The 13,012-nt window shown below is 39.8% G+C and overlaps 2 protein-coding genes across 29 annotated transcripts in view; one reads left to right on the top strand and one right to left on the bottom strand.

The window, feature by feature from the left end:
- The window catches only part of REEP3 (receptor accessory protein 3), a 99,510-nt gene extending 93,056 nt beyond the window's left edge, over positions 1–6,454 (bottom strand). For 2 of the 3 annotated variants that reach the window (XM_086382275.1, XM_086382276.1), the window contains exon 1: positions 6,233–6,454. In XM_086382275.1, coding sequence (XP_086238401.1) covers positions 6,233–6,264 — 32 coding nt within the window. In that variant the 5' untranslated portion in view covers positions 6,265–6,454. The remainder of the gene's footprint in view (positions 1–6,232) is intronic. The other variant, XM_086382278.1, reaches the window with a different exon arrangement.
- JMJD1C (jumonji domain containing 1C) overlaps positions 5,938–13,012 on the top strand; it is a 316,832-nt gene continuing 309,757 nt past the window's right edge. For 9 of the 26 annotated variants that reach the window (XM_086382230.1, XM_086382252.1, XM_086382242.1 and 6 more), the window contains exon 1: positions 5,941–6,073. The gene's annotated coding sequence lies outside the window, so the exon portion shown is untranslated. Of the gene's footprint in view, positions 6,074–13,012 lie in introns of all 26 variants that reach the window. The other 17 variants (XM_086382227.1, XM_086382248.1, XM_086382258.1 and 14 more) reach the window with 11 other exon arrangements.

Here is a 13,012-nt window from a genome sequence, read left to right on the forward strand (position 1 = left end):
AGTAATGTTAAGTAAAGGTGATGAGAATTGGCTGAATGCTGCATAGATCTTGAAGGAGTCAACGAGATTTACCGTAGTATTCAATGTAGAGAACAATAGAAAAAGAAAAATCAAGGATGATGCCAAGTTTTTTTAGCCTGAACTAATGAAGCATTGAGTTGTCAATAATTGAGCTGGGCAGGCTGCCAAAGTCAGATCAAAAGGGCAATTCAGGGGTTCAGTTTTGGATAGCTTAAGTTCCAGATGACTTCTACTGGGTTGGTCAAAAAGTTTGTTTGGGTTTTTCTGTAATGTTTCACAGAACAAACTTTTTGGCCAACCTGACAGATGTTTCCATGCAGACTCAAGTAGTTAAAAATACATATGATCATGAGTTTAGCAGACGTCTGGGTTGAAGGTGTAAATTAATGAGAGCCCTCAAAGGAGTGTGGATAGAAAAGAAAAAGGCTGAGCCTCTGGAGACATGAATTTTAATAATTCAGGGCATGTGGAGGAATGTGGCAAGGGAGATTAAGTAGGGAGTGGCCAGTGAGTGTAAGAAGAAAACAATGCAAGCAAGGTTTCTGGGAATCCAAGTGAAGGAAGTATTTCAAGGAGAGAAAGAGCAATTGTATCAAAAGCTGCTGATAAGTCAGAAGAGGACCGACCCTTTTGGCCATGTGGAGGCCACTGCCAACCTATGGAAGGGTAATTTTAGTGGAGGAGTTGATGGCAGAGCCTAATTGGTATGGGTTCAAGAGTGACCCAAAGGATGAGTGGTGAAGGTGTATGTAGACTGTTCTTTTGAGTTTTTTGCTTTAATGAGAGGAAGAGAAATAGGTAAATGAGATGGAAAGTAGAGAAGATTGAGAGAGAGGTTTTTATTTATTTTTTAAGATGGGAGCAATAATAGCATGTTTTCATGCTGACAAGAAAGATAAAGTGGAGAGGGAAAACGGATGATGTTGGGAACACCCGCTGGATATGGTTTTTAAGGTATGTAATTTAGACTCTAAAGATACTCACTAAATACAATGGAAGAGGACCAATTAAAGAAAGAGAACTGAGGTTTTACTACCACTGCCAGATAATGAAATTATAGTAAAAGGAAAACTAAAATGTGTTAAGATGTAAAAAGGGAAATGCAGATTTATGGACTTTAAAGGGAAGTTTCTAAATTTATCTAAAAATTCTATATGAGAAAATAGTACTAATTAAATATTTGGAGTAAATATTTTATATTTAGAAGTGAAAAAAGTCACAAAATAAAAAATGAACAAGTTGAACTCTAAACTGCATTAAAACTATGAACTCTCTGGATAATTTAAAATATCTAAAGAGAAGTATAGTTAGATTTAGAAACACACTTGCATCAAATAGGACTTAAGGTTAATTTATTAGGTAATGAAGAGTGAAAGAGGAGAGTGAAAAAGTTGGCTTAAAGCTCAACATTCAGAAAACGAAGATCATGGCATCCGGTCCCATCACTTCATGGGAAATAGATGGGGAAAGTGTCAGACTTTATTTTTTGGGGCTCCAAAATCACTGCAGATTGTGACTGCAGCCATGAAATTAAAAGACGCTTACTCCTTGGAAGGAAAGTTATGACCAACCTAGATAGCATGTTAAAAAGCAGAGACATTACTTTGCCAACAAAGGTCTGTCTAGTCAAGGCTATGGTTTTTCCAGTAGTCATGTATGGATGTGAGAGTTGGACTATGAAGAAAGCTGAGTGCCGAAGAATTGATGCTTTTGAACTGTGGTGTTGGAGAAGACTCTTGAGAGTCCTCCTGGACTGCAAGGAGATCCAACCAGTTCATTCTAAAGATCAGTCCTGGGTGTTCTTTGGAAGGACTGATGCTAAAGCTGAAACTCCAGTACTTTGGCCACCTCATGCAAAGAGTTGACTCATTGGAAAAGACTCTGATGCTGGGAGGGATTGAGGGTAGGAGGAAAAGGGGACGGCGGAGGATGAGATGGCTGGACGGCATCACTGACCCAATGGATGTGAGTTTGAGTGAACTCTGTGGGTTGGTGGTGGACAGGGAGGCCTGGCGTGATGCAATTCATGGGGTCACAGAGAGTCGGACACAACTGAGCGAATGAACTGAAACTGAACTGAAGGAGTTCCGACAAACAAGTAAATTATTAAGTAGCCAAGAGACTAATGGGTAAAGTGCATAGATTATTTGTATATGACATAATTAATAAATATTAGGACAAATATTAATTCTAATAAGAAAAATGCAGAGGAAAACAATGGTATATTCATTAGGAAAACATAAAAAAAATTAAACCTTCCCAATCTGGCTACACTGTGATAGAGACAGTACTCATACCTTGCTGGTGGTAGTGTAAAATATTAATATTTTTTTGGATACTAATTTGGAAATTGACATCAAAGGTCACAAAAATATTTATAACCTTTGAGTCAGAAATACTCCTCTTGGATATTTATCCTAAGGAAACACTTAAAAAGTATATATAAATGATGTCCAATTCAGCATTATAATTACATTATAGCATTACCTATGATAATGAAATACTAGAAATGATCTAAAAGGAAAATTAAAAGATCAAAGAATGGCTATGAAAATTATGAATAGTGGCCTGAGCAAATGGAAGATATAAAATAAGATTTCAGGGCAATGTAGGAGATACTTATCATATAACAATAAACGGCAGTGTAAAAATTACTTTTACTATACTGTTAATTACCACTATGTAACCTACACAGAAAGACAAAGAAAAATGTAAACTGAAAACAGTTTAAATGTTCAGTATGCTGAGACTGTAGGTGAATATGTTCTTCCTTGTTCTGATAATAACTACTAACATTACTGAATACTTACCATCTACCTGATGGAGGAGAATGAACATTATATATGTGAACACATTTAATCCAATGGGATAGACAGCAGCCAATACTAAATGGCACAGCTGATATTTGAATTCAGACAATCTGTGTTCGGTCCTGATCATAACGACCAGCTATGCTGTAGACACAAATCAGAAAAATGGGATTTCCCTCAACCTCTAAGAATCATGTTTTGAAGGTTATGGGTATCACGTATTATATTACATATAATATCATTTGGTAGTCTCAGATTACTATCAATAATTGCTAACTAACCTTTCAATTTTGCCTGTAAAAATAAAGCAAGATAATTTTAAACAGACTGGAAAAAAATGAAAATCCTTACAGTGTCACAGAATGCTACAGCTGTACAAAACAGTTTGGAGATTACCAGATCCTTCTACCTCTACAGAGTAAGAAACAGAGGTCTATAATCAGTGAGACCTGACTAAAGATCATGTATCTGGTTAATACAACCAAAGCTAGTTCTAAATTCCAGGTTTCCAATGATAATATTAATGATGATGACAGTCCAATGATATTTCTTGCTACACCATCTAACTTCTCTCCCTCATAAAAACAAAAAACCTATCTATATACTAAGTTCAAGTGCATAACAAATGTCAGGCACAGTTGGTGTTTTAGTTAAACTAAATATTGACAAGCTTTAAGTAGTAAATATTATAATCATTTTTAAGATGATGAAGCACAGATTTAGTATGTTGCCCGGGTCCATTAACTGGCATCCAGGGCTGATTACCAAGTCAGCGCTCTTCCTAGTAAGGGTCTGCCACTGGGCTAGGGAGAAAGTGCTCACGCACTCAGGGAGCTCAGGTTAAAGAGGGTCCTTGTGCTCCTTGTTCATATCGCCCAAGGTTCATATGGAAAGAACTGTCTGATCTTTCTTTAGGCTCAGGACTAGTTGGCTGTTCCAGAGGATTAGAAGAATGCAGTAAATCCTATCTGCGAGTGTGAAAAGGTTTCCAAGTTTGTATAAACCCTGGGGTTGATCCTTCATGTTCTTACTCTTATGTGTGATCAAGGGAGTAGAAAACGTTCAGTGCTTAGAGAAAGAGAAACTGAGGAGCAGAGGGACAAAATATAATGATGCTTATATTCCCTGGCAAGTGTGCTTTTTAATATGTTAATAGTTCAAGGGCTCAAGAGAGAAACTTCCTGACACTTGATAAATACATTCTCATGACCTTTTCTCCCTCACTATTATCTTCCTTTCCTTTGCCTTGCACTTTTAATTCTGTACATTCTAGCACTGCAGGCTTTAATCCTCTCTCCAGTTAGGGAACTCCTTAAGGGGTCTCCCATCTTCAGAGTCTCACCATTCACAACCATCTCACCTAAGGCACAGAATCTTCTAAAGCAAATCCATGGCTGCCTAATAATAGCTATCACTTCTCCGTGAATATTCCTTGAAAACAGGCCCCAGCCTACCTTTCCAGCTTTCTCTCTCCCCCGTCTCTAAGTCCTCAGTAACTAATCTGGGCTTTCCCTTCTCGATTCTTTGGCTCACAGTGACCAGTTTATCTGGGATCCTCTCCTTTTTCATCTTCGGCTGTCTAAAGTCAGTCCGTCTTTGAAGGCCCATCTCAAATGTAATCTCCCTTGCTTCTTCTGATTCTCCAACCAGATACAATCCTTTCCTTGTCTAAACCCTATAGCTCTGGGTGTAACTCTTAGAAGACGTCACCCTGTACTGCAGGTATCTGGTATTGCAACCATCAGTTCCATTAAGATTGGTCATACATTATCAACCCTTGTGTTCTAGATAGCACACAGAAGACATTCATACTCATAATCAATGATCAAAAAAAAAATCTGACTTTGATGAATGCAAATTAAATGAGTGCTTCACAATTTTCTGTCAAAGAACTGGTTAAAGGAACCCCGAGAATCAAAAAAATACAAACAAAACAACGTGACAATATCTTAACTGGATACTTGATTTTCCAGGCACTGACACAATTGATAGACACCTACTAGGTCAGGAAAGTTATGTCTGTGTCATGAAAACGTAGACTCAAAAGAAGGCCCCAAAAGGCAAAAAAAAAAAAAACAAAAAACTCTAAAAAACAAAACTTTAAGACATCTGTGGTATTACTTCTTGATTTTTAGTTTTGTACAGATGACCATGGGACCCTCTGAAGCTTTAAAACTAAAAACTATACCGAGGAAGAAGAAAACTGCATTCAGACAATCAAATGACACATCTTGAATGCTATTGTAAATCAAGTTAAACAGGGCTACTAAGCGATTGATTCACTCTCAAAGAAAAAAACAAAACAAACCCAAAACAAAACACAAAACAACAGAAAAATTAGCTAATTCTGATTGAGAAATAAATGAGCAATCTGGCAACGTTCTTTCTTCCACATTATAAAGCTAATCGGAGAAGCCTGCCACCTGAAAACATTTCAGAAAGGTACAGAGATAATACTCCTACAGAGATCATGATTAATGAATCCATGGACCCCTGGCTATAACTACGTCACTGTTGTTTACTTCGTGACTTTCGTGTTCCAGGTGGGGGTTAAGTCAAGAAGGATTGGAGGAAATCAGTTTAAATGGTAGTCCAACCTTTACAGAGTAATCCCCACAACTCAACTAATTGTTTTCTTATGGGCCTGTAACAGTGGTAAAAGCACAATGAAATGAATGGATAATCTGAACAAAGGCAAGAGGCACCTGCAACCTCTCAATCCCTTTGCAAATATTTCCCCCACGACAGGGCCAAATTCTGGGATCCGTTCGAGCAGGCGAGTGTCACCATTCAATAATGAGCTCCTTTCTCGATAAGCTGTAAATCTCGGGGCAACTGAGACCCTTCCTAGGGATCTGAGCTGGGAGCGGTCTCAGATTTTTAGACAAATCTCTCCTCCTACCACACGTGACCGAGAGGCAATCAGCGGCCCTGGGAGACCCGCAACGCACGATACAAAGGCTCGGCGCTGCCACGAAATCCTCAGGAGGATCGCCGAGCCTCCCGCGCTTAGCTTCTGCGGAGCCTGCGCAGGGCGCCGCCGCGAGGCGCGCCGCTCCCGGGCCCGCAGGGCGGTGCCGCGCACCGCGGGGAGAGGGAGCAGGGAGCGCGCGCCGCCTGCCCTGCGCGCCTGCCCACCCAGCGCCGCGGGAGCAGGGCCGACGAGCCGCACGCAGTCCGGCCGCACCGCAGCAGCCGGGCCTTCGGCCGACGCAGGGAGCCCCGCAGCGACGTGGACTAGGGTGAGGAGGCCGAGGGCTCCCAGACCCCGGGCAGGCCCGAGGCCGGGCCAGCCCACCCCGCCCAGGCCCGGGCCTTCCCTTCTCCTCCCGGCCCCTGCCGCCACCCCCGTCCTCCAGGGCCTCGCGTGGGGGCGGAGGGGCGCCGTGAGCGACACTTACACCACAGCTCTGGAGATGATCCAGGACACCATCTTCCCGGGGGCTTGGACCCCACCTCGGGGGCGGGTGGGTGCCGAGGGTGGCGGACCAGGCGGCCAACGGCAGGCCGCGCGCCCTCCGGCTCCTCGCACTCCCCGGGGCCGCGCTGGCGCCCTCGGGAGCCGGGCCCGGTGTCTGCGCGCGGCGGCCGGAGCTGCGCGGCGGTCGGTCCCCCCCACCCTTCCCCGCCCGCCTGCGGAGCCGCCGCGGAGCCAGCCAGCCCCGCCCCTACGCTCCGCTGATAGGCGGCGGCGGCGCGTTGGCCGAGGCCAAGTCTGGGCTGCCCGGCTCCGGGGGCTGGGCTGCCGGGACCCCTGCCCGCGCCGGACGGCCTTGGGGCCTGGATCCTTGGCTGTAACCTCCCTGCTCTGGCTCCTTTGGTCCAGCGCGTCCACCAGGCGTAGAGGGGAGAGGGTAGTGAGAGGCTGAGGAAGGGGACTTGGGGGTGAGGGTTGTTAAGATATGTGTGAAAAGCAAAATAGTAGTCGTGGAAACTCTCTGACAGAATCCTTTTGGACCAGGCCCTAGATTCTGGAGAGGAGAAATTTTGAGACGTGTTTAGCTACATCGGTGTTCTCACTGTTGACTGAGGCCCTGGACATCATCAAAGTACCGCATTTTCAGGCAGAGGTCGGGAGAATCGTTGCACAGGCCTGTCAGGAGTCTCCTGGTTTGTGGTGCAATGCAGGGAGGGGCAGAGGAGGAAAGCCTTGATTTCACGTTTGCAGTAGTGAGTGTGTAGATAGCACTGTTCTGGGCCTCTGACGACATCTTCCCATCACAACATCCGCAAAGCCTGTATTACAAACACACCTCTGACCTGCCAGATATTCAGAGTAAAAGTTGGGCTTAGGATTTCTGACCTGTCTTGCTATTTATAGCTGTTTTTTGGGAAGTTGGGTTACTGCTCGCACCTTGCAGGTCCCACAGGTGTCTTAATTTCAGGAGGCAGAATTTAAACTCTGATATTTTTGGTGGCAATACCGAATCGAGGAAGTGATCTTGAAATTTAATTCGCATCTTTTTTTTTTTCCTGCTAAGATGGTAATAAGAGATAATTCTAGTATTCAGATGGTACGAAGAATAAAGGATGAAACGTGGGCTTCAAGCCTTTAATTAAAAGTTCTAGGAAATATAATAGTTTGTTTTGTGACCATACTGTAATTTTTTCTTTTTGTTCCTCAGTTTCCCTGTAGTAAAAAGAGGTCAGTAATACTGCAGTTTATCTCTTGCCTTCCAGGGGTGACATGAAGTACGCGAAATACATTTTATAAAATTCTGCCACTTGTTTGAGAGAAAATAAAAAACGAGTAGGAGATAATCTTGAGTTCTTTTAAGGTCCCAGGTTCAGTACATTAGTAATGTTTTTGTTATGCAAGGAATGAAATCGGAAACTCCTTTTTACTTTTGGGTAGGCTTTTTACTCTTGGGTCGCAAAGAGTTGGACACGGCTGAGGGACTGAACTGAACTGAGGCTCTTTTTGCTTATTTATGCATTTTAAGAACCTATATATTAATTTCAGGGATCTCATTAATGAAAATTTGCATTTGTCTGGAATCATTTTTGGCCATTATTCAGCATTATTTGAAAATCAGATGTGCCACATAAATACCAGTTTTCTAAAAAGTTCTCTTGCCCAATAAAACTCAAAGTATTTGAATGGCATTCAGATTCCTCCACAAACTGACCCTAAATGTTTTTACAGTGTTAATTTTTCCTGCCCTTCCAGTCTCTAACGTATTTTTTCCTTTACCTTTCTTCTCTGAACCAAGCTATATTTTCATGCTCTGTGCCTATGCCTGGACTTGATGTCCTGATTTTCATAGTTATTCATTTTCTCCAGGCCCCTATAATTAATTACTTGAATTTCTATTTAATGCCTGTCATTCTGCTTTATATTGTGTTTTACCTAGGTCTGACCTACTGAATGGCAAAATGTTTAGGGACAGGTGTGGTAAATTAGTTATTTGTGTTTTCCTATTCTCTAGGATAGAGTAAATTACCCAGTAAAAATTCAAATAATGTTTTTTAGAACTTTTACAACTCAGAGCCTAGGTAATGTTTATTCCTGTCTAGTACACTGGAAACTGAGGTTTAGAGAACTCACTGCCAATGACCACATAACTTACAGGTGATAGAACTGGAACTCTAATGCATATTTCCCAAGTGTTCTTTACATTATACTGTGATAGTCGAATTGTGTTTAAGACAGTAGGTCCAGATGGAGGTTCCCTCTAGGGGGAGGTTTGGAGGTATTTTTTGGGGGTTGTTGGAATGATTGCAGCTAACCACTAGCGTTTGATGGGTGAGAGCCAGGGATGCTGTATACTCTTTCTAGGTGCACACACTGTCCTGAACAAAGAATGTTCCCATGTTTTGCAAGGTTTAAGAACACACTGTCTAAACACACACACACACACACACAGACTGACATTTGTGTAATATTTGTACTTATCTGAATGTAGAACCTCTGTTTTATGTATAAAGCATGGTTTTAACCGCTACTGAATTTTCCAGTGTCTATTTCTATATGCAACTTGTGAAAGAAATATTTGTTTTGTTCACAGTTTGATCAGGAGTTGTTTACAGTTTTGGAAAATTGTGTCACAAAGTACTTTGTATTCATAGCTTTCATGGTTAGCTGGTAATTACTCTTGTATGTTTTCTAGTTCCGTTTTGTTTCAAGATTAACATGCTGAAATACATACCTTATTTTAAATGATTTTCATTTCACTTTTCCATCCATATTTTATTTAAGATAGATAACATGGGTTTGTTTGAAGTCTGTAGGGAGATTGTTTTTAATTTCATTTCTGGGTGATAAAGCAGAAGCTGGAAAATATTTTATGAAAGGGGAACATCAAGCCTGATTTGGTTGAGAATTCTTAGTCTAAACAGACTGTAATTTCATCTGAGGAGTTGCCTTATGTGAGAAGAACCTGGAGTTTAGTAGTGGGTGTACTGGGCTGTGCCTTGATAGTTGAGATCTCGTAGTAGATGGCCTTTAGATTAGTGCTTCAATGGTGTAAGGCAAGGCTTGGAGAGGTGGGAGAAAAGGGAATACATTACCTGCTGCCTTTTAACGGGTGGTCTCTTTTGGCATACTTGAGGCCATTTCTTGTTTAGAAGATGGAAAATTGTTTCTTTAAATACTAAACTTAATTGCTTTTTAAAAAGCATATTGCTAATATTCATTTGAGTGCTTCCTTCACTGTGTTCTGCAAAGACTCTTTTCTTTGGGTGTTGTGTTTAATCATGGTGGGATGCAGCATATTTAGGGCAAAGGACATTCTATCAGGAGACCTTTTTCTAATTGCCATTCATGTGATGTTTGGCAAGTGTATCTATGTTTCCTGTTAAATGAGGATAATATTATGATAATCAAATGCAAGGGGTTTTAAAGAGTAAGGGTAATTAGGCTATTAAAAAGAATTGATTTTTCTTCTGCATTTTCACTTTTAGAGTTCCTGGGAGTTATGTGGAATATGTGTCTCCTACATGTTAAAGGAGCTGATTTATTAGAGAAAAAGAGTGGGAAGGTACCTCGGAGAGCAGGTAGTAAGAGAATTACAGAGTACAGAGATAGTATCTAATCTATATAATTAATGAGTATACTAATGAAACTGAATACTAGGTCACCTTCCCATTTCTGTTGGTGGAGTATTTTCAAGTGCTTGAAAATATTTTTATGTATAGAAGAGCTAAAATCACTAGCTTTTATAGTTTATTAAAAGTATAGTCTACCTTTAATAGTCGTTTAGAAAATGACATGAAGATCTTAAAGAGAATAACTTAAAAGACAAAATCTGTTGTTTTTCCATCTGCGGCTAGATGAATGCTTTTTACGTGTTAGCTAGTTTGCTTTATGGTATTATGGTTACAACAGGCCAGTTTTGGCATCTGAATCAAATTATAAAGAATGTTGAAAATACCGTAATTGAATTGCATTAGAACAGAAAGATTAGATTCTGAATTAAGTATTTGATAGTTACTAGCGAACATTTGATGAAGAAAGCAAAATGCATCTGCCGGTGGCTGGGTCTAGGGAATGTCTGGGTCTAGGGAATGCACGTATCTGAGGCTGTTACACATTTGAGGTAGTAGCTTTGGTTGCAATGATGAAGGATTTAGACATATTTCAGGTACTTTAGCTGTTCATTTAAATCATAGTTCCCAGGTTTGAAATCAAGGTAGATCTATGATTTCAGGTATTGCTCAGGTACATACTGGGTTGTTATGATGTAATTTACAGAGAACTGAAATATTTGGTAATTCTATTATGTCCACTAAGCAGAACCTTAAACAATTTTTGTTGATAGTTTTGAGTGGTAGTTCAAAGCACATGGAATAAAATTCGAAAGGGTGAACAATGTAAAGTGAGTCTTCTTTTATCACTTGTCTCCAGCTGTACACTTTCTTACAAGGCCTATCTCTGTTGCTGGGTTTTTGTTTTTGTTTGTTGAGTCAAGTCTTGAATAAGAGTTGTATATAGGTATTTAAGATAAAAGTAGAATTTTACATCAGTTGGGACATGATGTAAAATTTAGTAAATGATTTTGTGACAGCCAGCTAGCCATTTAATAAAATCTGAAGAAAAAGTAATTCTTGATGGATAAGAACTGTAAATGTAAAATCTAAAAGTACCATGAAAGTATAAAAAGAGAACACATGTGAAGGCAATGTAACCTTGATAATGAAAAGGCCTGTCAATGCGTGCCGTAAAATCAGAAACCAAAGGGGCAAATTTCATAAGATTTGATTGCATAAGAATTTAAAACTCCTATGTCATCAGAAACAATATAAACAATTTCAAGACAAATGACAAATTGGTGAAAAACATTCGTAAAACCAAGGGTTAACATTCTTAATATACAAAGCACTTGTTAAAAAACCATTAATTAAAAACATATCGCAAAACTCAGAATATCTTGTTTCCAGTCTGGCATGTAAGAAGGAGCTTTAGGAGTTGCCACTCTGTTCTAACAACAAGTAAAAAGCTGGACAAACTAAAAAAATTAACAGCTCTTTTTAGATGCTTCAGAGAAATGAGGTCATAAACATCCTCCCAAACTGGGGAGAGAGGCAGTACAGAGAATTAAAACTCACCAGAGTGGAAACCTCTGCAAGGATCAGTGCTAGGGTAGGAAAGCCTAAACCATAATTGAATCTGGAGACCCAATGTGGACAGCTCTGAGAGTTAAAAGCTGCAGGAGAATCCGATCGTCACAGTTAATGTGGGAGAAAAGTTCCTCCCTGCTGGAAGTCGGCAGGGGAAGGAAAAAGAAACCATTTTGAAATACACCAAATACTCTTTGAAATACTCTTTTTAACAAGTTATGCCCTCAGGAGAAACTATTTCACCGGAACCTGACCTAACAGGGGAAAGGGAAATACTCAACACCAGGCTAGCTCTAGCCTTCCACCAGGGCTCGCCTCCTTCCCTGTCCTTACCTTACCTTGAAACTCCTTTATGTAATTACCACTGTCCTTTAAAAAAAAAATTATTCCTGGTTCTAAGAAAGCATGTACTCCTTGCTAAAAATCACTTGAAGAAGCTCTTCATCTTTCCTTTCCTTCCAGATCCTCTGCGCTCTTTCTTCTTCTTCCCTTCCCTAACACTTTCCTCCCTTACTGTATCCTGTTTTTGAGACTTACCTATTGTTACTTGTGACTGTAGTTCATAGATTTCCGCCACTATGTAATATCCATCCTGGGTAGTATATACAGTATATTTTTCATTCCAAATAAGGATATTTTGGATGTTTAAATTTTTTTTTGCTCCAACTGCTTATGTGAAGGTTTACCTGAGGTGTGTAATACGTATAGCATCACGTTTAAAGCATATAAGCATCATATTTTAAAAATTGTAGATATTTTTATGGTTGTCATCCTTCCTAGTAAGCGTCTCGAAAGCAGGAATTGATGTCTTCCACATCTCGTCCTGCATTACCAGCCTTACATATAAGAATAAATGTTTGCTTCATTAAATTGAATTTTGTTCTTTACTGTTCATGCAGCACCCTCTTGAAAACTCAATATTCTGTAAGCCTCAAATTTTAAAAGAGAGAACTATTGGGAACCAAAATACTTGGCCATGTTATAACATGTGAAAAAATTGCATTGAAAAATTTCAACAACTTGATCAAAATACATACGAATTAGCAGGTTAACAAATGTCTAGAATTCTTATCTGACAGTTTTAAATTGGAACATTCTTAAAATATTAAGCTATTACTTTAGTTTCTCTTTCTAGTGACTGAAGTAATAACGCCTAGTTAGTTGTGTAATATTTAACTAGTGTTTACAAGAAACTTTTATTTCAGAGGTCTAGACTAGTAGAATAATGTAATTAAAAACTCTAAAAGAGAAAACTGGTTATATTTTTAAACATTAGGGAATGTTTAGCTTAATGTTATAATTTTATTATAGGACTTAGACTTTAAGAAATTTTTATTTTATATTGGAGCATAGTTGGTTAACAATGTTGTGATAGTTTCAGGTATACAGCAAAGGACTTGTACTACTGTATTTAAAAAAAAAAGCTGTTGCTTATAGGGTTATATTGGTACCATGTTGAATAGTTTCTTTTTTTTTAATATAAATGTATTTATTTTAATTGGAGGCTAATTATTTTACAATATTGTAGTGGTTTTGCCATACATTGACATGAATCCGCCATGGGTTTACATGTGTTCCCCATCCTGAACCCCCCTCCTTCCCCATCCCATCCCTCTGGGTCA

Source organism: Bos grunniens, chromosome 28, assembly GCF_055505025.1.
Source record: "Bos grunniens cultivar Pamir isolate PY7600 chromosome 28, Bosgru_T2T1.0, whole genome shotgun sequence".
NCBI lineage: Eukaryota > Metazoa > Chordata > Mammalia > Artiodactyla > Bovidae > Bos > Bos grunniens.